The sequence below is a fragment of the Purpureocillium takamizusanense genome, chromosome 9, assembly GCF_022605165.1.
Source record: "Purpureocillium takamizusanense chromosome 9, complete sequence".
NCBI lineage: Eukaryota > Fungi > Ascomycota > Sordariomycetes > Hypocreales > Ophiocordycipitaceae > Purpureocillium > Purpureocillium takamizusanense.
Window position 1 is genome coordinate 1,923,458 of NC_063076.1, and position 22,244 is coordinate 1,945,701.

Here is a 22,244-nt window from a genome sequence, read left to right on the forward strand (position 1 = left end):
CACGGCCATGCAGTCCGCCGCCTCCCCCTCCTCACCTTGAGGACCGTGTAGGTGCGTGAAGGTCCAGAGACACTAGACAGACCACTCGGTTCCTCATGGGGTTGGCTGCAACCGACTGAAGTATTCAGTAGTAGATGTTGATGTTTTAATATCTGATCCTCTTCGCTCTCTTTGCATACTACTACATCTCGTACATAGGGGGGTATCGCACGGAACAAGAGAACTCTTGTGCCTCAGGCTCAGCTTGTCACATCGTATCGTGACGTCTGCCCACGCCCTCACCCTCATCCTCCCTCCCACACCTCGGCTTCCTGACACGTCGAACACCCGGTTAATGTCCTCTGCCTCGAAACCGCCTGTCCCGTCCGCCCCTCCACTTGCCGCCTCCGCCCCCGCCTCCTCGGCCATGCCGGCCGAACCTGCCCTCGTCGCGGTCTCGCGGGCCATCTCGCATCCGGTGATCCCCCCTGCCCGTATTATTCATATGATCGTCATCGTCCCCCCTCGCAGCCGCGGCGGCGGCGGCAGCGGCGGCGGCTGCCTCGGCTCTGGCCTCCTCCTCCTTCTTCTCCTCCGACATGAGGGTCGGCTTCTCCAGGTCCTTGCTCCACTTGGGGTGAGAGCCCTGCTTGCAGTCCGGGCCGTCGGGGCAGAAGCCGGCGAGGTAGAAGACGCAGAGCTTCCGGCGGACGTGCTTCTTAGAGCAGAGGGGGCCGAGCGGGCAGAAGCCCATGTCGTAGTGGGGGCAGGGCGGGAGGCGCGACGACGGGTCAACGTGCAGGTAGAGGCACTCTTCGCCGTTGGAGCAGTAGCCGTTGCGCATGAAGAAGTTGCACTCGGGCATCTTGCGGAGGTTGTACTCGTGGAGGAACTCGCAGTGTTCGCCCTTTTTGCAGAGCCCGCGCAGCCAGTGCTTGCAGACGAGCGAGTTGAGGCCGCCAGACGCGTGCTGAGATGACTTGCCGCCGCCGCCGCCGCCGCCCGACGTCTCCGAGACGTGCCGCTCGGTGCATCGCGTGCCGTTGGAGCAGGTGCCCGTCTGGTAGGCCTTGCACACGGGGCGGTCGGCCGGCAGGCCCACCTGGTACGTCTGCCGTAGGAAGGGGGAGAAGCGGAAGTTGTATGGCTGTGGCGCGGCGTGGTTGAGGATGAGGGAGGCGGCCGAGTCCGCCGAAGACGTCGTCGTCGTCGTCGTCGCCGTCGCCGTCATGTTGGGCACGGGCGCGGTAGGAGCGAGGGCGCCTCGAGGGCTGCGAGCGATGATGTGCGATGGGTTGACAGATACCGATTCGCAGAGTGCCCCTGCGTGCTCGTCTCGGTCTGTTGTCTTTGCTATCTGGTCAGACGTGGGTTTCCTGTGCGCACGTAGGCTGCTGAAAATTGCGTCTGCTTAGCAAGATGTCGTGTGTGGTGCGGCGCCGATAGGGATGTCGTGGGCATAAGACGGTGGTGGCTTGCAGTGGGTGACGGTGGACGAATTTCAGCGGCGAGGCGACGTGGGAGAGCTTGGACAAGCTCCAGCCAATTAACTGAGTGAGGTGAGGTGCGGTGTCTTTGTCAGCGAGTTGGGCGACCGAGCCACCCACCCACTGTGCTAGAAGCTGCCAGGGCACACTGCCGCCAGTGGAGGGTGTAGGTGCCATGATGGGAGCCTCCTACCATTGTCAGGAACGTTAAGTAAACACACCTTAGTACTTACAACGCAGCTGCTAGGCACCTTGGTAGGTAAATTGCCGGCCAAATTACCTCCACTGACGGCTGGGCAATCATACCTCACGACTCTGTTCCATCGCCAGGGCAGAGCCTTGGCTGGCATGAAGATGCCCCTAACAGCCTTGTACTTGCCCGCCTCGCTAGTAATTTGGTGTGTATCTCGACGTGCTCCTGGTCGCCACATGTTATGCAGAAGGTAGGTAGGTGCTGTGTAGAGATGGGGTGTTTGAGGCGACACTACATTGTACAGTACTGTAATCTTGCTTCAGAAGATTGTGCGCCCGTAGGTAGGAGCACAAACATGCCGTGTTGGGCATTGGCAGCAACAACACCAGGATGCTGCCCAGCTCGCGCATTGTTGGTGGCGCTGCCCAGACTCTAGACGAGCCAAGCCCTGCAAACCGTTCGCCGCCTTGGCCCCCAAAGCACTCAACAGCCCCAAATTCCCATTGACAGCATTCACCAAGTATGCTCTGCCCCCGATGAGGTCCGAGCTCTGAGCGCGACCAACTCACCGTTGACGCCATTCGGGCGCACCCCGGCCCACGGGCTTCGGGCACGGACCTGGTTGGAGGCTTATTTCTAAGGCGCTGCGTACGAAGTAGGTAACTTCAAATCGGTACCCGAGTTTGGTTCCGTTGTATCGCAGCTATCGCAAAGCCTGCTCCTTGCTGTAGGAACAATCTCCTCCGTTTGGGCCACTCCTGCAACATGAACAAAAGGCCAATCCTGTCTAAGCACGCTTCGTTGTGTTGTGATGCCAGATCCCAACGCCAAGTGTCCCGTCGCCATTTTAAGCAACATTGCCACCAACGCATCCTGTGCGAGGCAAACCCAATCCAGCCAGAGGCTCCCGTCTTGTTAGAACCCATGCGAGAAGTCGACCACCTGCTCACTCCCAAAGCCAATCCAGATCGGCGAAAGCCCCGTCTTCTTCTCTCTTTTGCCCGTAGCAAAAGACGCAGTTGACGTAGCGATGCACAGTCTTGTCTTCCAGGCTCCTCTTCACGTGTCGCGTGAGCTCGCGCCGGTCCGAGGAAGATATGTCGAGCGCCGCCAGGGGCTTCGCGGCCAGGGCGTCCAGCGAGTCGAGCATGACAGTCTTCATGAAGAGCCCCAGCGTTTTGAGGCGCTTGCCACGCGCCCACGTTGATATCGGTATCTTCTTGGTCATGCAGCGGATGTTTGTGTAGCCGGCATGCTCCAAGGCCTCCTCCAATCTGGCCGGCCGTAACGGATCGCAGCCAAACGTGCGCATACCATGGGCTACGGCGTCATAAAACATCCGAAGCGGGTCGTCAGGGCCCATGCTGCTGTCGTCGCACTCGATTTGCGGAATGATTTCCTGAAACTCGACCCAACCGCCGTTCTTTGTTCGCCTGCACGTTGTCAGCGTGGCCCTTGCATACGCAACCTCAGGCCAACGAACCTGTACGCAGTTTCAAGGACTCCATCAAGGTTTTTCAGTATACCCGCCATGCCGCGAAAATGCACCAAGTCGTATTCGTCGCCGTGAAACCAGTCGGGCTCCTCGCAATCGTCCACGTACATTCTCACGTTGACAGGTAGCCATCTGGGCTGGATGGCGGACAGGTCCGTGCCCACGACAGTCGCCCCGGGGTACTGTTCGGCCACTACACCCAGACAGTCAGTCATTTGCTGGCAAGGTCGCCATCGTCAGACGCGATTCGGCGCATGCGTACCATCGATGGCCCAACTGCCTGCGAGAATCATGCAAGGTTAGCGTCATGCCTCCTGTTGGCCGCATTGTCAGGCGGTGCATACCGATGCCGGTTCCGACGTCAAGGATGTTGGTTGGAGACTGCCCAATGTCTGAGTAAAAGAGATGTCCGTCCTATTGTGAGAATGAATGGGAGTCAGCGACCTTAGTAACAACTGGCATCCTGAGGCGGGATACCTACGGAGAGCTCCATCATCATGGCATGGTTCGTCTCCTCGCGCCGCTGTTCCTGCCTATCGTTGGGAAGCGGGTAGCGGCCTTTGCGATAGCCGTGGTATGAACGGCCGTAGGAGTGCTCATCTTCGTAAACACTCTGCGAGACGGAGGACCAGTCTTCGCGGGATAAGTCCGGCACACCATCGTTTGGTAACTGTTCGGCCAGGTCGATGGGAATCGGGATTGCCGGGATGACGATGCCGTCGTCGTCTGGCGCCGTTTCGTCAACGGTCAGCTCCGTCTCGCGGTCCGACGTAGACAACGAGCCCAGCGAGTCAGCCAGGCCATTATCGCTCGAGTACCAGATGCTGTCCCCATCATCATCGCCATAGAACGGGTTCACCGCGGGCGGCACGTAGGTCATCATGTCGCAAGAGGAGGGCGATCATGCTATCGATATGAGTGAGCAAGCCTGACGAGCGCGGGAAGCACGGCATCATGGGGGCTTTATGCGGTCAAACGCCGTGTTATAAGCGCCCCCAACCTGCGGCGTTCTTCTCACTTACCTAAGAGTCTGGCCTTGGTTTGCTATGCACAGCTCCGCGTGGGGGTTCTGCGCGCGAAGGACTTTGGATAATATGCCCAGATGGTGCGATTGTGCGACGTTTATGGTGGCCTCCTTGGACGACCCCGCGGTCTCCCGCGCACTGGTGTAAATGCCGGCTCCGGTCCGTCCGCAAATGGGTCTGCGCCGTGCAGTAGTACCGCAACAACAGGCAGCGACGGACAGACGGGTGCAGAGTAACGGGGCGTGGTGTTGCTGGCGCCGGAAGTTGGACCGTGCTGCAGCGCCACGGCGCGGATGGGTGACGGGATCGAACTGTTCGAAGGTGCGACGATGGATAGGTAGTACAATGCAAAAAGGGGCGGGGTTCAGGTCAGGTTCGCGGTGAAATATACGTACCTTGAACGAAACACGACTGGGTGGGTGGTCGGCCGTCTGACTTTCCCTGCTGGCCTCGCCAGAGGGCTGAAGACGGTACTAACTAATCCATGGATGTCCTTTTAATGTGGCGCCGACTTGCATTCCTGCCAGGTTGCCCGCTCCGGCAGGATTCAGGCTTGCACATCTCATCACACTCACGAGTTCTAGCCCGCCTGTTGCAGGCTACAACATTCACAGGGGAACGACCTGCCTGGTGGTCTCCTGAAAGGCGTTTCATGCGCAGTAACTTAGTACCTACTAGGTACTACCTTTAATACTAAGTGGTGGTGGGCTCCAGTTTGCTGCTGTCAGCGGGCGTTCAGTGCTCCTATTCCATGATCAGCAGGCGATACCTAGGTAGTACCTATCCATTGGGAGTCCCAAGTCTCGCCCTCCCAATTTACACTCAACATGCTCCTTCGCCATCCGCCTCGGCCGCCGTCACTCCCTTCTCCTCGTGCAATGGACGCCACCGTCCACGGATCGTGGTGCCGTGCGCCTGTCAACGCGGCCGACTTCTTTCTGTCACCAAAGGCGGGGTTGTCTCACATACCGCTCCGTCACTCGTTCACCTCGCCGAATGGAGAAAAATACCCTGGTGGTGCGAGCCCTCCGAGGGGTTGACCTTGACAGCCTGGCTGGCTGAACACGCAGATGGCCGATACACACACGGCCGAAAGGCACCGAGGCGAGGCCCGGAACCATCCGCTACTGGTAGGCCAGCTCGCCAGCCCAGCCAGCCGACTCTGACATCGGCTCGACGACCTGTTGAAGAACGTCAGGGTAGCAAAGACACGCTACCGGGCAGGACTCAGTATAAAGTACAGAGCGGACTTGCGTGGACACAAATGCTGACTTCTCAGCTTGCAGTTGTACCCAGTTCAGTGAAGCTTTCACCGACAAGCCCAGCTAGCCTCGGCGATTCTCTGACGCTTTCAAACTTGGCAAAAGCAAGTCTCCAGCCCAGGGTCCCCTGCCTGCATCAAAGGGTTCTCTCCAGTCGTGTCTCGTCTCTATTCACCGACGCTATCCGCTCCAATCGGTTTCTGATAGACCGCCCGCCTGGTCAAATCCTCCCGCGGCCTGAGGTAGTTGCCCATTGCCTCAAGGCGCACCGCTTGGGCTCGAGCCCCCATTTGACAAAGAAGTTGGTCAGGTCCCGCCGGGCAACGTTTGCCGCCTGAATCATGAACCAGCTTGTCTTGTCGGCATCGTTGCCCTGCACTGGCGCTCCGCGAGAGCGCTTGCGCAGGCGTCAATAGATATCAACGCCAAACGCGACTCGCAGCTGCTCGAACATGACGAGCCGGAGCGCCAACGGCTCGTACGTATACGAGTGAACCACGGCAGTCTCCTCAATGTCAAAGACCCTCGACCACATCTCGTGCGCCCAATACTTGCTCAGTGCGACGTGGTAGTCTTGTGAGCTCGCCGTGACCAGGTAATCCCACTTTTCATGGACGACCATCGGTCGCAGGGAACCGGGTCTGTCTCTCGGGTCCATGATCCGTCTCGGTGTTATCACCAAGCCCGCTGATGGCGTCGTGTGCGTCGACGATGTCCTTGTACGTGGCGAAGCAGTGCTTGCTAGGGTCTTCTGATGTCGCTCTGGCTTATTCCACCAGGCCTGTGATGATGAACCTTTTTCGCTGGACAGCTCTGCAAACGACACCTTTGTCTCCTCCAGCATGTCTTTCCACTCGTCGTTCGTTGTCACCTCTTGGAAGACAACCGCTGTGCGCCGTCGCCCTCGATCATGACCTTGGTGGCCGGCGGCGGTTGCGCGCCAGGGCCATGAGTGTAGCGGATATACATTATGCCATCCAGTGGGATGGTCACAGATATCTTGTCCTGACCCGGGCCAAATGCGTGTTTCTCGAGTTACGACGGCAACGATTCTTCTGATTGCAGGGGTTCGATCAGGTCGGGGGTGCCGACGAGGAGTTCCGGCGTGGGCCCGCCCACCGCACTGTGATTGCTAACCCCGACCGTGACTGCGTGCGCTTGGTTGAGAGAGAAGCTGGTTGGTATATAGTCAGCCCACAAGTGCGCCTGCCTCAGTCGATCTCACTCAGTCTCTGCGTTCGGAAGCGCTGCAACGGTTATCACGCGCGGTTGCCCGAATTGCTGCAGATTCGTCTGCCTGTATGAGATGCTCCCCCAGCTGATGTTTGTTTCGCCCTCTCTAGAATCACCCACCACCCGGTGTCTGGATCCTTTGTGTGGGCCGTCACAGTGATGGGGACGTTGCGCTCCCGTGAGGTGGAGTGCGTCGCTGAGATAAAGCTCTCCCTCGTGATCGTGGTGTTGGGCTTCACGTTGTCGACTTCCCCAAGCCTCGCCGAGTATCTCACGTGCTCATCGCCATCGAAGGAGTTGAGATTGACCGACTCAATGCTTCCCGCGTCGGCGACAGTGCGGTCTGCGACTTGTGTGCCGCCGTAGAATACCGTGGTTGTCACCCTGCGTACTTCGGATAGCCACTCGCCCTACGGCATTGTGTTGCAAGGTATCCGAACGAACTCTAAGTTGCGTATCAAGGCTCAATCCCACAGCTCATGTAATCTGTGCTTGGTATTACCTATAGGCAATTCCTCGTGGGATTGAAGCGGAGACGTTAAGCATACATCAAGCATATCGCCGGAAGCATAGGCGCCAGCGACGGGGCAAATGTCCCGCCATGGCGACCCTCGCTGGCGGTTACACAATCCGCAGCATCACACGATCTCGGGGCCCGTGGGGAAGCAGAGCTCTGCTGTGCATCGAGCGGGACCTGACCGCCAAAACGTCAGTATAATGCGTCGCGGCAAAGTTAGCCGTCAGAGAGACTCGTTGCTCGGGCCAATCTGACAAGGCCTCATAAACACTACATCATACCTCATGTACAGGTGGCTGCGTGTGTTCGCCTTGACATTTGTTAAGGCAAGCTTCAGTCCTCCCGTGAGTGACGGGCTTGAGCGGGCCCCGGAGCAAGGATCGCGGCGTCCCAACTTGTTTCCCCTAGCTTCATTTGAATGGTCAGGGTACACAGCTCGATGAATGGGCAGCCACCGAATGCTCAGGACGGAGCCTCCAGAGCACAATCAAGTGAAAGCACGAACTAAAGTTCCCAAGCCTCCTTACGCCCCCGCATTTATACATAGTCGGGGTGCAGAAATCCCGTTCATCGTGGATCGTGACCAGTGGTGTTTTGATTCTCTCTTGGTCTCATGGTCCCTGTGGCAGTTATGAGATTCGGTTTGGGTTTAAGATGGCAACTATGAGTCTGCCTTCTCAATACCCCTAAGCCGCGGAATTCAAATGCATGTCCGGTCTCATGTGCTCAGGAATATTTAGATCAGCGGTGATGGTCCAAACTACATCCTTAGAACGTGTCAGTGAATTTTGCCATCGTCAAGATCATGTAGTATATCTTCAACTCCAGGATACCGAAAACCAGACTACCAAGGTTCGGCGTCCGCTTGCGGGGGAGGGCCATGTTCATGTTTCTCGCAATGGCGAGAGACAAATCATCGCCCCTACATATTGAGCGTATGGCCGATTAATTTCAGTTTCAATGTTCTTTTTTAGGAATGCGGTCTTCGCCCATGGAGATGCATGCAGAGTCTCTTGGCGCCTGTAGGTGGCTTTCATGTGATTTACAAATGCGCTCTACAACATTGGTGGCGAAAGATGGACCACCACAACCTCTGGGAAAAGCTGGGAGGGCCCGGGTTCCCGAACTGGTGCTCTGGGGCACATGCTGGCATCGGGTGTCCCTGCGCCTCAGGGGGTTTCTTTACCCAAGTAGTGGCAGGGAATGCATGCCAACACAACGTAACAACAGGGATGGGCATGTATAAGACAGGTCGCATAGTTCCACCAGGTTGGGCGCTGTCGAAACATTGCATCCAAAGAAGATTTCATCGTCATCATGCTCCAGACAATGTGCTCGTATGTACTATTTTCAAAAGTACGCGGCATAACGTGCCCTGCTTCGTACTGCAGCTTTAATCCCTACTATCACCAACCTACATAGATAAGAGTGTATGCGTTGGATGTGCAACAACAGGCCTCCGCAGCGGCGTGGCATTTGGAAGCGTCCAAGAGCAGCTACCACGACGGAGATTGCCGGTGACCTTCAGTCATCGTATCAAGATAGCTTTCGTACGCGTCAACTGCTGAAGCGATTGGCATCTGGCAAGGAACACGCATGGAGACATGCCTGGCCCCTCGGATGCGTTTTGCTCCTACCTCACCCACGATAGGCTCTTACAACTTTACCAATGCCCATCTTACAGAGACACATAAGTTTTCATGCAAATTGTGCTTATATGGCAGGCTTTATATGAAATTGCAAAAACCAGCGCTCCTCGTTCCGTGGACGGGGGTGAGGTGAGGCTATACGCTGCGCCACAGAGCAGATATGATACAGCTGTGAAACTCCGGGATCCAGCGCAGCCATGTCAACCGCGTTGTTACGCCACAATTCACAGACGATACGAGTCTCCAAGTTGAGATGGCGGCAACAACCTACTACTTGAGCAGGTCAAGACTTGTCCTATCCCACCGGTCATACCGCATTGCCTTGAGGAGTTCCTTGCCTTGGGTAGCATCGCCGCGCACGTCCTCGCCGAATGATTAATCTTGTTCTATGATTCAAGGTAGCTCCGGTTCACTCGTTACATCCACCACAAAGACAGCAAGGATGCTCAGATCCAGCAAGCTCCGGCAGGCAACACGGCCACACATGGGACTTCAACCTCCGGCGACAGCTCTCCAAAGAATACAGCTATAGGTATGTTTGTGGTTGGCTAGGGCGACGTGAGTTTGATTTGATGCCCCGCAGATCTTGTAGAAAAAGCTGCCGCAGGGGCCACCGTTGGTCGCACCTGATATCGTTCAAGGCCCGTTCGGCCGGGCAAGCCGGAAGTACCGCCTGGGCAAGCCGTCAAAATGCGCGGTTTGATGATCCCCGCATTGTCAGTATTTAGAACCCCATGATCAGGTAGTGAATGGAAGACTGTTGGAGTCCGAGTGCTCTTTCGGGACGAGATGGCTACGTACCTACCAAGTAGCCTCTACTGTGACACCTACCTTACTTACCTATGCAGGCACCATATGCTCGTACAGTAAACAGGATGGTGATCATACGAGCAAGACGCGCACATGATGCATTGGGCAGGCGCAGACCGCAAAGGATTAAGGAGGCAAGTACAGGCGTACCGGGCAGGCACGCACGCACGGTGCGAGGCGCTCTTGCCCGTCTATGGAGACAGCTACCACCTAGGAAGGTCCTTAGCGGAAGTTGTGCCCGGTGAAGCCGACGGTGCAATCGAAGCGACAGGAGCGAGGCATGCAATGCCAAGATTGCACCTGCCTCTGCATCTACGCTTGAGACGGCATGTCTCATGCACACCATGCCTTCCTTCCCCCGATGGCGGACGAGAATGGGTGATGTGTCGCTCCTCCAGAAATATTTAGCCTGGCTACGATATTAGCCTCAGCGTCTCCTTATTCACCACATTAAGAAAACTCGAGCCGTCACCACCAGCAACCGTCCCACCGTACCCTTGCCTATACGGAAAGCCCCTTCGCTTGCCAGTAATCAGGGATCCCTCGAAGCGACGACAGCAAAGCTCCCATGTTTACCTAGCCGACGGTTCGAAGAAGGCAGCAGTGCATCGGCTAGGAAACAGCCACGCGGTGGCAACGCTCCCATCACCAAGGCTCAAGCTATGTGCGGTCCGGGCCGCTTGACGGGGCTTGCGAGCATTTTTGAGCATTTTCCTTGGCAAACCCTCACGAGCAGAGTGAGCTATGACTTCCGGTCCTGAGCCTCTTCGTGTCGGAGGCCAGAGGACACCGTCGCCTTATGTCGGGCAATCATCTCCGGTCGCAACGTCCGCAGAGGTGGATTGTGCCAGTTCAGAGATTGCTGCGATCCCAATCTCGAGCCAAACCGAGCCTCAAAGCTACCCGCCGCGCTGCTTTACCCGGGTCGAACCCCAACTTGATCTTCGCCACTTATCGCAGTCCTCGGGGCTGCACGGTTCTTTCGTCCGATGCCAGTGGCATGAGACGCCGTTGGGTAGGCCAAAGCCGCTGCCGCAACGTTCCGATGGCGAGAGGCCAGGCTCATCCTATTGGGCAATCCCTGTCATGGTGTTTTGGGGCGTCGCAACGCCCATATTGGCTGCCAGATATGGGTCGGGTTCGGACGATGCGTCTGCGGACTGTTTCACCCGTTGCGCCGTTTCATTGTGGGAATGTATCTCTTGTTTTCTCAATAGCTGCCGGCATCAAAGACCACGCTAATGGATCAGATATGACGTTGGAGTCTGAACAGGAGCCATGGCCAGAGTCCGACTCACGAGCACCGTCTCGACCGCCCGTGGGCTGGAAGACATGCCGCGGATCGGGCCGATGTCGACGGCGCAAAGGGGTCGCCTGGATTTCTCGGATAATGAAATGCTAGGGCCGAGATGGGAAGGCATTGAACATTTGCAGAGCCGGACCTGCTGAAGACAAAGGGGCGTTCACAAGCAGAGCACCAGGATCTTTTGTCCCCAAAGAGCAAGGGGCCAGTTTCCGCGGGCGCAGTAAACCGACGAGCTTTATTACCTCGGCCAACTTCAGTCGCCAAGCGTCAGCATCGACTGCTGCAAACGGTCGGCTGTCCACGCCTGATCGGGTGTGGTTCCTAGCTCCCCGGCCATGTCTGCGGCTGTGGCTCCGCCCTACGGGCCTGGTTCCTAACCAGCAGGTCCTACTGCTTGTTTTCTCATGAAGTTGCGGCAACTTCACATGGGCCGTACCGTCCAGTGATATGTCGACGCCATGTCCATTTTTAATATTTTGCAGCAGCCGGCTCATCCTTTGTTACCCCCACAGGCTCCGTGCCTCTGTTACAATCGTGTCATTGGCGAGTGTTACAAGTTGTCTGCTGCGGCGGGCGCGAGGCTCATGGCCTTCTCCTCGCTTTCCCGTTACGATACAGCCCGGGTTCCGTATAAGCCCTCGGACGGGGATGCTGGCCGCAACGCCGTCGCCTGGGACCCCTTGGTGCCTGACTCGACTCCCCGAGCCGATTCCAGGCCATCGAGGCTTCTTCCAAGTCCCGCCATCCCGGCAGCAACTTTTAGTGCTGCTGCCAGGCCATTGCTGTGGCTGCGCGTTGCTGGGTACAAAAGAAGCTCCGCTCTCTTTCCTCGAGCTATAGCCCTGCAATGATCCTCCACTTCGTACCCTCTCACTCTTTAATAATTTTTGTTCTACTAGTTCTCTTTTGCTTGAGCCGTACGAGCGATTCTCACGATCGGATCGCTAGTCAGGATGAGCTCCTCGTCTCGGTCTCATAGGTCGAGGCACGCAACAAGCGTAGCCAGGGTCATGTACACCAACGCCGTCTACTTTCCAAACAGTCGCATTTACCAGGGCGACACCCCCGGCATGCTCAACTACAGCTGTATCAACCGCGTGTATTATGCTTATGCCAGCGTCGCGCCGGATGGCGGTGTGTTTGTGAGTGGGCGCCGGCTTCATCTAGACTTTTCCGTTGGGTCTGTGCGCAAGTAATCACTGACTCGTACTCATCGTGATGACGGACCAGCTGAGTGACGAATGGGCTGATGCAACAGCCCCGGTAGACGGGGTTCAGGGCGGCCTGGGATCGCTGATGCACCTCAAGCAGACTCATCCTCACCTCCAGGTGCTCTTGTCTATCGGGGGCCCGGCTGCGTGCGAGATATATCCCGTTGTTGCAGGCGACAATTTGCGTAGAGACAACTTCGCCCGGTCCGCCTTGGGTCTTGTGGAAGCTTCCGGCTTAGATGGAATAGACAGTGAGTCCTCGTTCATACTCAGTGAGCTGCCTACGGGGGAGCAAGGCGGCGCGGAGGCTGACCGGGCGGCATGCATCGTGTTCTCCCGCACACAGTCGTCTGGGAGTACCCGTCTGATGCCGAGCAGGGCTATAATTTCCTTGCATTGCTGGCGAGTGTTCGATCTCACTTCAACAGCGAGCGCTACACGGTGACGGCGGCTCTGCCGGCCAGCAAAGCAATTCTTCAACTCCTCGACCTGGGACAGGCAGCCCAGTACCTCGACTTCATTAACTTGATGGCCTATGATTTTTTTGGGCCATGGTCCCCGAAAAGCGGCCACCACTCGCAGCTATATGCTATGAGTCGAGACGAAACCTCGGCAGCTTCTGGAGTCGCTCATGCCATGGCGCAAGGTTTTCCGGCGCAGAAAATACTTCTTGGGATCGCAACACATGGGAGGAGCTTTTTGCATGCCTCTGGACCGGGGCAAAAATTTCGAGGCGGAGGAGGCAACGATGGGGCATTTGAGTATAACCAGCTTCCTCGGAGGGGATGCAGGGAGACGGTGGACAAGCGTCACGTTGCGGCGCAATGCGTGGGTGCCGATGGAGGCTTCGTCACATACGACAACCCCGAAACCGTCAAGACGAAGGTAGGGTTTTGCAAGCAAAAGGGACTGGGGGTAAGTCAAGGCGGTTACTCTGCAAGTGCTTGCGGGAGCGTATTAACGGGCGTGAGCAGGGACTGTACTACTGGAATGCCCCAGCCGACGCGAGAGACAGCTCACGCAGCCTGATTGCAGCGGGCTTCCGTGCATTGCACTCGTCGTGACACGATGTTCATTGTCGTATCTCATGGCGGGAGTCCCGCAGGGCCGCGGTACCACGGGCATCTCTTAAGACGACCGGTCTCGAGCCATGTATCACTCTTGCCACACATCAACGCGTGATAGCATGCCCACCCAGGCCACGGAAGTACTCTCAGCCAGGGATGTCGCAGTAAGAATACGGAGCTTCGAGGACGGGAACATGACTTGCCACTACGGCGCAGCCGTGGATGGAAATAGGTTGACGTCGCCATGCCTCGGGTGCATTTTAGCCGGAACGAGACAAGGTGTAAGTGAAAGCGCCTGTGAGGAGCGCTGCCGAGGCGTGTCATGGACGAAGGTGGGCGGCTTTGGCAATACATGGCTTATCAACCTAGCAAGGCCGAGCCGACGAAGCCATAACACGAGCCGCGTGTGCCAGTTATCCAAACAGCTCAGTTTTACGTCGTGAGCGGGTCCATGCCTGGCACAGGGGTCTTAGTAGTTTTACGGGTTCGCACAATCTCGGTCAGTCGCGCCGGGCAATGCCGCGTTTGGTAACGCAGCCGGCCGAGTTGGGCCGAAAACGGTAGAGTGATGCCGTGCGGAAGCAGGCAGAGAGACGGGGCTACAGGGCATCCTTCTATCTGCATGGCTGCTGATACGTACGTAGCTCATGAGGGACCAACAGTCTCGGCAGTGTTCCTTGTTGAGTCGAAACGAACGCAAGGCACAGAACGGGTAGCCATACGGAGTCGCCGGGGCTGTCAAGAGCACCTTCTTCATCTGGGGTCAGCCGGGCAGGAGGATACGGAAAGGGGTGACGAGTGGCAGCAACGAACGGGGTTGAGAAGTTGAGGCGGTCAGACAGCTTGTTGGGTGGGCATCATGGTTGCAGAGTGAGCTCGACACTGGCTGTGATTGCGCTGACGGGGGGAGGTGGTGCGGCAGCGTCACATGCAGGATCACGACGACACGGGGGTCAGCGTTGGCAACACACACCCGTCGTTGGAGCCAAATCTGGTCGCCGCGTCCGAGGTGGCATGGTGCGAAGTGTGCGAAAATGGAATCCCTGACGATGCCTGGTGGATGGAAGAAGCCCCCGGCGGTACTTGCGTGTCCGCCTCGCAGTTGTCGCTCCTCGCGGCGCCACAGTGCCAAACGATGATGCCGTGTAGTAGCATGGAGTGCAGCGGAGTGCTCCTGCCGCTAACTACCTACAGTGCCTTATTAAGTTGCCTGCCAACCCCAAAGTTGAATGGATCCATTGGGGCCATCATCGGGCTATCAAAGCACCCGCAGCGCAGGGCAGCCTGGCGGGGAAGCTTGATGGGATGGAGTGGGGTGAGTGGATGGGTGAGCTCCGTCATTTGCAAACAAGCGGCCGAGCCTCTTGTCTCTTCTTGTTCAACCAACGCAACTTACCTTCCATGGGCTCTGCTGCTGCTTGCTTGCTTGCTTGACATCTACACAGAATCAATCAACACCTTACCTACCTACTGTTAAGTACAGCCAGCGCCTCGCAGGCATCCGCCGCGGCCGGGCAACTCGACCATTCATTACCCGTCCGAATCCGCGCCGTCGGCAGCCTGCAACCTTCACGTGGCCACGTCCGACAAGCTGCAGCTTTGCACCAAAACCATGCTCGCACTGCGGCCGCTCGGGTGACGACGTTAGCCTCCATCAGCTGTCCGTCCACACGAGCTCCATCATAACCATCGGCCTGAGGGACGAAATTTCAACCAACTTGCCCCCTTGCATCGCACCCAAGGCCATCCCCTTCCTCCTTCCGCCGCCCTCGCCCTCAGACGTCTCTCCATCTGCCGCCTGGAGCTGTCATGAGCGGAACCATGGCTGAGAGAGATCAGCCATTATCAGAGACAACCTCTCCGCCAGCTGATGGCGGCAGTGTACAGACCACGGCGACGTCCCCGGCCGCGGCGCAACAACAAATCCAGCCTGAGTACAGCGAGCCCTCATCGACGACGGCGCCGCCCCAGCCTCCGCCCCTCGAGCCGCTCTTCACACTTCTCACCAACACCACCTCCAACGCGACGGTACACCCGCGCGTACAATACGTTTTCTCTGACGACGACCCCTCCGCCCTTTCGAACCAAGGTAACACGCTGCAGCCTGCGGCCGATGCAACAGGTGGCGGCAGCACAACGGGCGCGCGCCACCGCACCGTCGTCGTCGATCTCGCACCCTCGGACGACAACTCTCGCTGGACCGTCGCCTGGGCGTCGAGCATGAGCCCCGAATTTGCCGTCACGGGGTCCAGCATTGCCGTGCCTCAGAGCAGCGGTGGTGGTGGCGGCGGCGACGCGTCCGACGGCAGCAGCGCGGGCGCCCCAATCCTGCACATCGAGGGCGTCGAGGGGGAGCCCGTGGACCCGCGGGGCGAGAGTCTGCCCGGGTCCAGCTCTGGAAGCGCCACTGTCGGCAGAGAGGACGTCGAGGGCCTGGCCGACGAGTTTCGCCGCCGCATGGGCGTCTTGCGCAAGGTGGTCGGCGAAGGGGAGCGGCGGAGGGAAGCTGTCGCGAAGCAGCAGCACCAGGAGGAAGCTCGCCGGCACCAGGAGCAGCACCAGGAGCAGCAGCAGCAGCGCGAGGACGAGCAGCACAATTCGGAAGACGCCGTCCGAGGGCAGCGGGCGACTGCTCCAAGGAGCCACGGCGAGGCGCCTGAGTCATGACGACGACGGCCACAGATTCAAGGCGAACTGATGGGACGGCGCACACAAGTCGTTTGCGCTCGGAGCGTACCCATCCACTCTACCTGCCTGCCCCTTGCTATACTTTTTCACTCATCACGATGTACGCAACGACGACGACGAGACTTTACGACGAAAGACGCTTTTCTACAATCAAATCTACCGCCAGCAAAAACCTTGATTCCCCCGCCTCAGGCTCTGGTCCATCTGCCCCCTACTCCATGAGACGTGGGGAGACGGAGGGAAGAGACGGGCCGTCGTTTTCTTCCTGATATTTTCTTCATGTTTTGGCCTGCTCCTTTCTCTCTCCTCTTTCTTTGTCCTTGGTCGTACCGCCCAGCCCATGCGCGGCGTCGCAGAAGGGTGCGCGAGCTGAGGGCGTGCGCGTGACGCGCAAAATGCATCTTGTTTGGCGCAACGGTTGGGTACTGCTCGACTCGCGGGTTTCTCCTTCTTACCCTTCTTCTCATAATCTTCTTTTGTTCTTCTCCTACCCCTTCGCATTGAAGACCTCGGGAGTGGTTTTGCAAGGTGCGGTGGTGGGCGGTGTATGTGTACGAAGTATAGTCGGTCACGTTAGACAAGCACTGGGACAAAAATTTGCCCTTCACACACGACAAGAAGAATGAATGAGAGAGATAGAGAGAGAGAGAGAGAAAGAAAAAAAGAAAAGGAAAGGTCAGGTAAAACGCACGCGCGGTCGTCGCTCCGTCCGTCCGTCCATCCCTGTCTCGTGCTGCACGTATATGCCGAATTCCGTCCGCGAGACGCAAAGCCGTGGTATAAATCAATCAGTAGCAGGAACTTGATAATGATTAGGTAGTAGTAATATTGTGAATGCTTCGGCCCTTCCTTCCTCCCTTTGATGCTAGAAAACGAAAGACTCCCCGACAGCCCTGTCCGACGACAAACCCAACGAGTAAAACCCAAAAGAGACAAAGAGACAGGCAGAGACGGAGAGAAGAACAGAGCCGGAAGCGGCACGAGCAGCGGCACGAGCAGCGGCACGAGCGGCGGCACGAGCGGCAGCAGCAGCAGCAGGAGCAGCAGCAGCAGGAGCATCATGGTCGCAAAAAAAAAAAGGACAAATTTAGGCGGATTCGATGACACTCCTTAGAATGCTGCCTCGGTACGAGCCGTCTGGGCACATCAACCAAGCCCACAACCGAAGCCTCCTTTTCCCGCCCCTGAACAACCAACCGCCCCTGGCCGACGGCATTCCCACCAGGCCAGGCCAGACATGGGGAAAAACAAACTCGCGCGAGAAGACTACTATATGTTGGCTGAGACCCCTCTTTGTACAGTACTTTGAAAAAAAAACCTATCTGATCCCGCTGTGGTGTCGTTGCGTCCCCCGAGTCTGCGTATTCCTGCCGCAGCTTGCGCGATGCCCTCAGTCACCCACGGACCTTATTACCTTGGCCGCGGCCAATCTATTGCGGTATCTGCGGGAGGTGGAGGCGCTGACGCATGATGCGGGACATCTCACTCGCGGCGTTCTGGTCAATCGAGTTGGACTGGGCGCCCATGTCGGCTTCACGTGGGCGCATCGCGGGGAGCGTCTTGATGACGGGCTCGACCACGGCGGCCATCTCCTCGATGGGGCTGCGCTTGCTGCTGCTCTTGTTGCCGCCGCCATTGCTGTTGTTGGTTCCGCGAATGACAAAGATGTAGACGAGCACGATGATGATGACAATGATGATGATGAGCACTGCGCCACAGTTAGTATCCAGTGTGGACTTGACAAGGATAGGGGGAGTGGCAAACTTACCGCAGATGCCCAGGCACCACCACTTCTTCTTCCGCGTCTTGCGGGCCGTGTCGACGGCCGTGCCAATCTCTTGGTTGCCCTTATCCAGGTTATCGACCACCTCCTCGCCCTTCTGCTCGATCTGCATCACGGCGGCTTCCTGCTGCACGACCAGCGTGTCCATGTCCTGGAACAGCTGCGCCAGCTCCACCATCTGCTGCTCGATCTTGACCAGGGCCGTGTGGCGGTCCTGCACCGCCGTCAGGGCGGCGCGCGCGCGTCCTTGCCTGTCACTCTGCATCAGGGCCTGGCTGAAGACCTGGCCGCCGCTCGTGTCCTCGACTGCGGCTCGGACCTCGTCCTCTGACGCGTTGGGGCGCACGATGCGGTACTGGCGGGCCATCTGGTCCTGTGTGCGCTTGCGGAACTGAGACTCGATCTGCTGGTACTGCTGGATGGCGGCCTTGAGCCTGCGATCGACGCGGCTGACCTGGGGATTGTTCTTGGGGGTGCGGGAGTCGGGGTTGGATTTCATGAGCCGGACGCGCTCGGTGAGGCTGCGGTACAAGGCCATGGTCTCGGAGGTGAGGGCATCGAGCTGTCGGTTGTTGGCGCTCGAGGCCGAGCTGTCGGCGTCATCCAGAGTCCGCTGCTGGAGCATGCGGAGCTGCTCCAGGTTCCGGTCCACCTCGTCGACGCCGCGATCAATGTCTCTGCACTCGTTCAGGATGCCATTGGGGTCGCCGCCGCCCATGGAGCTGGCGTTTTGTGCGAGGGGAGCCATCTCGACGTTGCCGCCTAGCACATGGCCGTTAGCGCCTGCCTTTTGCCAGCTGCGCGCGAGGGATGCGATGCGCGATGCTCACCCGAGTAGCCATCGTCGTAGCCACGGCCCCCTCCAAAGGGTGAGCCTTGGGTATACCCGCCTTGCTGCCGCGCGGGGGCCCCGTAACCATTGTCCCGCTGGTCGTAGGGGTTCTGTCTTCCGCCGTATCTACTCCGAGATGTCTGTCAGTCCAATCGATCATCGAATTCGGCCGGCGCGCGCGTGTATCATTCTATAGGCGGTACTAACCCGTACTGTTGGGCCATTGTCAGCGAAATGTGTCCTGCACCTGCCGCGTGATGCAGGAAAGAGAGCGGTCTGCGACGAGGCGTCACGATGGCACTAGAGGCAGACGTGCCAAAAAAGTGCTCGCAGCGGGTACCACCTAGTTGAAACGCCGACGGCGGAAAGACGGGGAGGGTAAAACACTGACACTCATGGTGAAATGGAGATGACCTGGTGGCCCACGGGAAGCGTCTGCCCGGAGACGATGGTGGAACTGAAGCTGGCACCCGGTGTGAGACGGACGGCCCGCAAGGCGACGTCGACGGGGCTGCGGTTGGTGGTGCTTCTGCTGGTGTATGAAGAGCGTGCCACGATGGGCGATGGCTGCGAATTCGAATCGAGTCAGGCGGCGTCTGAAAGGCGACTGCTGTCGTTTGACGTGGTTTTCTTGCAGCTCCTGAGCAGAGGTGATGACGGTAAGATTGTTTGTTGGTGATGGTCGTCGTCCCTGGCTGGGACCTGGTGGCAATCAATCAAAAGGGGGCCGCTGGCTGGCGCATTGGTGCAGGCTGGTCAGCGCCACGGTCAGTATCCAAGGTACCTTGTGGCAGGCACGAAAATACGTGCAGGCACCGTACCTTACCTAGTAGCGGAGGGAGGGCAAGGGGCTGTGTCACTCGCACTGTAGCGGGTAGATGGCAGTCGGGTCGGGCCAATCAATCCCTGGCGTGCCTGGATGATCAGCGGCGGGTCACCAGGCTCAGTACTGGGCGAACACTGCCTGGCGGCGAGAAGGAGCACTGTGCGACTGAACTCGGTTTACACAGCCCAAGCGACCGCAAATCCCGTGTTTTTCATTGCATTGCAGCGAAAGGGCAAACGTCATTCACTGCAATCTTTCATTCCTCCCAGGCGCCTCGTTCAAACAAGCCCGACTCTACGTACTTATTTATTTTTGATTTCATCTCTGTAGCACGGTGGTGACACGCGCTTGCAAAGATCACTCCGAGGCGACGACGACCGCATCGAGCACCAGGGCCCTCGTGTGTGAGTGAGTTACGAGTCAAAGCGAGGCGCTTGCGCCGCAGACCAGCCGCACCCTGACTTTGTGATTCGACCCTGGCCGCGTGGGCTCGTTTGGCCACCCAACACTTGTAACGACATGGGCAGCAGCGGTGCAATGCGGGTGGGACTCGCCATGATCTCTCGCTCAGGCTGAGCCAGGCGTCGGGTCGGGTGCAGGAGGCTAATACCTAGTATGGCGGGGCAGGGAGGCGTCCATGGCGTCCACCCGCTCTCCTCGAGAACGGTCAGGTTTCATGTGCCAGATTGGACGTCCAGAATGCTAGCCTGGTAGTCTTCGGCCACCGTTGCGATGCCCCTTTTGACGCCGGTCAGCGTGCCCCCCCTACCGCCGGGCACGAGACCGGGTCGCGTCTGGATTTGCCTCGCGCTCGAGGGCATCAGAGACAGTGGAATCTCCTTTGCATGCCCAAGGTCGTCCGCGTGGCACTGCACTCCTCCATCTACGCGTGGCTGGCAAACAGTGATGGTGTTGGGTGCTCCGTTTCGCACGCACCATCCGGCGCTACCAATGTCAGCCCGAGCGAGGCTGATTGCACACGGCGCGTCAGCTTTGGTCAGCACGGTCGAATCTGCCTTTGCGTTTTGCCCGGTGTGCTGCAGTAGGTTTGAAGCACCTGGTGTAGGGGGGCAAACATGGGCCCGAAAGGTTAGTGCTGGCATCGCACCAAGCTGAACGGATCAATGTACGCGACCCGGCGCCGGCTCCGCGTCGGGCCAACCAACCACCGCCTTCTCATCAGCGCCGCAGAGTGCTGAAGAAAGATGGTTTGCATTCATTCACGAAAGTAACAAAGCCACTTGGGCCGCCCGCACCCGCCCGGATAGCAAGCAGGGCACGTTGGAGACCAACTCCATGTCACTCACTCGCCCCGAATGCCCACCGCGTGCGCCGCACCATCGCTACAGTACGGCATATGCCGACACGTAGCTGACGCTGGAATCGTTGGCGCTCGTTACCAAGCTGCTCCGGTCGTACCGCACAACCTTGAAGCGGTATTTGTTACTGTCGCCGGTCTCCTTTGCAATGAGTTCCAGGGCCGCCATCGCGACGCCGATCGGATGTCTGCCACACACGGTATTGCCTGTCAGGCGAAGATTGTCGACAAAGGCGTCGTGCTTGCCGCTCTTGACCGCGTCCATGGCGGCCTCATCAAGCAGGCGAATCGTCTCGTGGATCGGCGGCCCCGCGGGAGTCGAGTCGCGCCAGCGGAGCATTGTGAGCTTTGTGATGTCGTTGGTGGGCGAGTATGGCTGGTAGCTGAAGTGGTCGCCCCAGTGGCAGAAGTCGGAGCTAATGACGAAGGCGTTGTCGGGGTCTTTGAGGTATGAGGCGAGGACCCGGCCAACGTTCTTTTCTTCGGCGCGACTATTGTCGCCGATGAGAATGGGCACGATGGCGGGGAACTTGTCCGGGGAGCCAAACGCCTTGTCGCAGCGCTTCCAGAGGTAGGGGAGGTGCATCTCGAGCGAATGCTCCTCGGCGTCCTTGGATCGGGGGATATCGGCCATGTCCCCCGCCTCCTTGACACGCTGGATAGTGTCCCTGTCCACGGTAAAGTCCCCAAATGGCGTGGCATACTTGGCGAAAGTTGTGACGGCACAGCCCTCCAAGTAGTACCTGTGGGATGGGCCGAGAACGAAGACGCGCTTCGCTTTGCTGAGGTCCAGGCAGCTGTATGCCCACGCCGCGCAGTCTCCCGAGTAGTCGTAGCCAGCGTGCCTGGGGAGACAGATGGGTGGTCAGGTCCTCGGGCATCTCCCAGCTCGTGCTTGGTAGAAAGGAACTACGTAGTCGGTGGACTACGGACACTCACGGGGCAATCACGATGCGGGCGTCGGCGATGGGCACCGCCGAGCCGTCGACGGTCTCAGGAACCTTGGCGAGATATCCATCGAGCTGGCCTTGGAGATCGTCGAGCGCGCGAGGGTACCAAGAGCCCGCCTTGCCAGCAGGACGTGTGCCCATGGTTTCGTCGTCGAGTCGACCGAGGAGGCGTGGGCGTGTGTGCGGTGCAGAGGTGAGTGTGTGGGATTCGAAGGCACGCGGCTTCTAGCGTTATATCGTGGCAGCCGGCGATGGCAACGATGAGGATGTGAGTCGAAGATGTTGAAGACGGCGGTTGTCGAGCTTGGGAGCTTGCCGGAGCTCCTCCTCCCTGCCTGCCCCGCTGCGTCACGCGGGGTCGCCGGGAGGCTCCACGCGTGCGACTCCCGTGGGTGGGGTTTGCTGGTCCGCTAGGCTAGAGGTCACTCACTCCGTCGCCCTCCCTCACTTACAAGCCGAATTGCAGCGTCCATAACCTACACCCACGACAGTCTTGGTGTGAGTTGACTGGCCATACCTCGGTACCAGAGGCAATTCAAGTCGCATGATTCCTGGGCCCGACTAGAAATACCGTACACAACTCATCTTTCAACGAAGTAGGTTTCCAAACGCG

At 58.3% G+C, this 22,244-nt stretch overlaps 7 protein-coding genes across 7 annotated transcripts; 2 read left to right on the forward strand and 5 right to left on the reverse strand.

The window, feature by feature from the left end:
- Nucleotides 1-154: 154 nt before the first annotated feature.
- On the reverse strand, nt 155-1,480 carry YTH1 (RNA-binding component of cleavage and polyadenylation factor). Its single transcript, XM_047991079.1, has one exon. The coding sequence runs from the start codon at nt 1,208-1,210 to the stop codon at nt 332-334; it is 879 nt and encodes a 292-aa protein (XP_047847089.1). The 5' UTR covers nt 1,211-1,480; the 3' UTR covers nt 155-331.
- Nucleotides 1,481-1,834: 354 nt separating this feature from the next.
- On the reverse strand, nt 1,835-4,702 carry JDV02_009418 (uncharacterized protein). Its single transcript, XM_047991080.1, has 5 exons — nt 3,636-4,702; nt 3,499-3,568; nt 3,417-3,434; nt 3,143-3,347; nt 1,835-3,092 (listed from the first exon to the last, which is right to left on the reverse strand). Exons 1-5 carry the CDS (start codon nt 4,035-4,037, stop codon nt 2,606-2,608), a joined length of 1,182 nt encoding a protein of 393 aa, XP_047847090.1. The 5' UTR covers nt 4,038-4,702; the 3' UTR covers nt 1,835-2,605.
- A 1,148-nt stretch (nt 4,703-5,850) lies between these two features.
- Nucleotides 5,851-6,063, reverse strand: JDV02_009419 (uncharacterized protein; the record flags this gene model as incomplete). The annotated part of the gene is made up of 1 exon (XM_047991081.1): nt 5,851-6,063. The coding sequence occupies one exon, from the start codon at nt 6,061-6,063 to the stop codon at nt 5,851-5,853; it is 213 nt and encodes a 70-aa protein (XP_047847091.1).
- Nucleotides 6,064-11,763: 5,700 nt separating this feature from the next.
- On the forward strand, nt 11,764-14,089 carry JDV02_009420 (Chitinase). The gene is made up of 4 exons (XM_047991082.1): nt 11,764-12,098; nt 12,187-12,418; nt 12,514-13,082; nt 13,142-14,089. The coding sequence occupies exons 1-4, from the start codon at nt 11,910-11,912 to the stop codon at nt 13,229-13,231; spliced, it is 1,080 nt and encodes a 359-aa protein (XP_047847092.1). The 5' UTR covers nt 11,764-11,909; the 3' UTR covers nt 13,232-14,089.
- Nucleotides 14,090-15,043: 954 nt separating this feature from the next.
- JDV02_009421 (uncharacterized protein) lies at nt 15,044-15,901 on the forward strand (the record flags this gene model as incomplete). The annotated part of the gene is made up of 1 exon (XM_047991083.1): nt 15,044-15,901. The coding sequence occupies one exon, from the start codon at nt 15,044-15,046 to the stop codon at nt 15,899-15,901; it is 858 nt and encodes a 285-aa protein (XP_047847093.1).
- Nucleotides 15,902-17,352: 1,451 nt separating this feature from the next.
- JDV02_009422 (uncharacterized protein) lies at nt 17,353-18,761 on the reverse strand (the record flags this gene model as incomplete). Its single annotated transcript, XM_047991084.1, has 4 exons — nt 17,353-17,630; nt 17,691-18,467; nt 18,536-18,663; nt 18,745-18,761. The coding sequence occupies 4 exons, from the start codon at nt 18,759-18,761 to the stop codon at nt 17,353-17,355; spliced, it is 1,200 nt and encodes a 399-aa protein (XP_047847094.1).
- A 716-nt stretch (nt 18,762-19,477) lies between these two features.
- Nucleotides 19,478-21,920, reverse strand: JDV02_009423 (uncharacterized protein). Its single transcript, XM_047991085.1, has 2 exons — nt 21,621-21,920; nt 19,478-21,526 (listed from the first exon to the last, which is right to left on the reverse strand). Exons 1-2 carry the CDS (start codon nt 21,770-21,772, stop codon nt 20,707-20,709), a joined length of 972 nt encoding a protein of 323 aa, XP_047847095.1. The 5' UTR covers nt 21,773-21,920; the 3' UTR covers nt 19,478-20,706.
- Between the last annotated feature and the right edge of the window lie 324 nt (nt 21,921-22,244).

Coding starts and splice junctions, on each gene's coding strand:
- JDV02_009420 (XM_047991082.1), top strand. CDS start 11,910: ATGAGCTCCTCGTCTCGGTCTCATAGGTCGAGGCACGCAACAAGCGTA. Junction 12,419..12,513: donor CGGCTTAGATGGAATAGACA/GTGAGTCCTCGT, acceptor TCCCGCACACAG/TCGTCTGGGAGTACCCGTCT. Junction 13,083..13,141: donor GCAAGCAAAAGGGACTGGGG/GTAAGTCAAGGC, acceptor GGGCGTGAGCAG/GGACTGTACTACTGGAATGC.
- JDV02_009418 (XM_047991080.1), bottom strand. CDS start 4,037: ATGATGACCTACGTGCCGCCCGCGGTGAACCCGTTCTATGGCGATGAT. Junction 3,569..3,635: donor CCATGATGATGGAGCTCTCC/GTAGGTATCCCG, acceptor TTCTCACAATAG/GACGGACATCTCTTTTACTC. Junction 3,093..3,142: donor GTCCTTGAAACTGCGTACAG/GTTCGTTGGCCT, acceptor GACAACGTGCAG/GCGAACAAAGAACGGCGGTT.
- JDV02_009423 (XM_047991085.1), bottom strand. CDS start 21,772: ATGGGCACACGTCCTGCTGGCAAGGCGGGCTCTTGGTACCCTCGCGCG. Junction 21,527..21,620: donor GCCCGCATCGTGATTGCCCC/GTGAGTGTCCGT, acceptor CTGTCTCCCCAG/GCACGCTGGCTACGACTACT.
- YTH1 (XM_047991079.1), bottom strand. CDS start 1,210: ATGACGGCGACGGCGACGACGACGACGACGACGTCTTCGGCGGACTCG.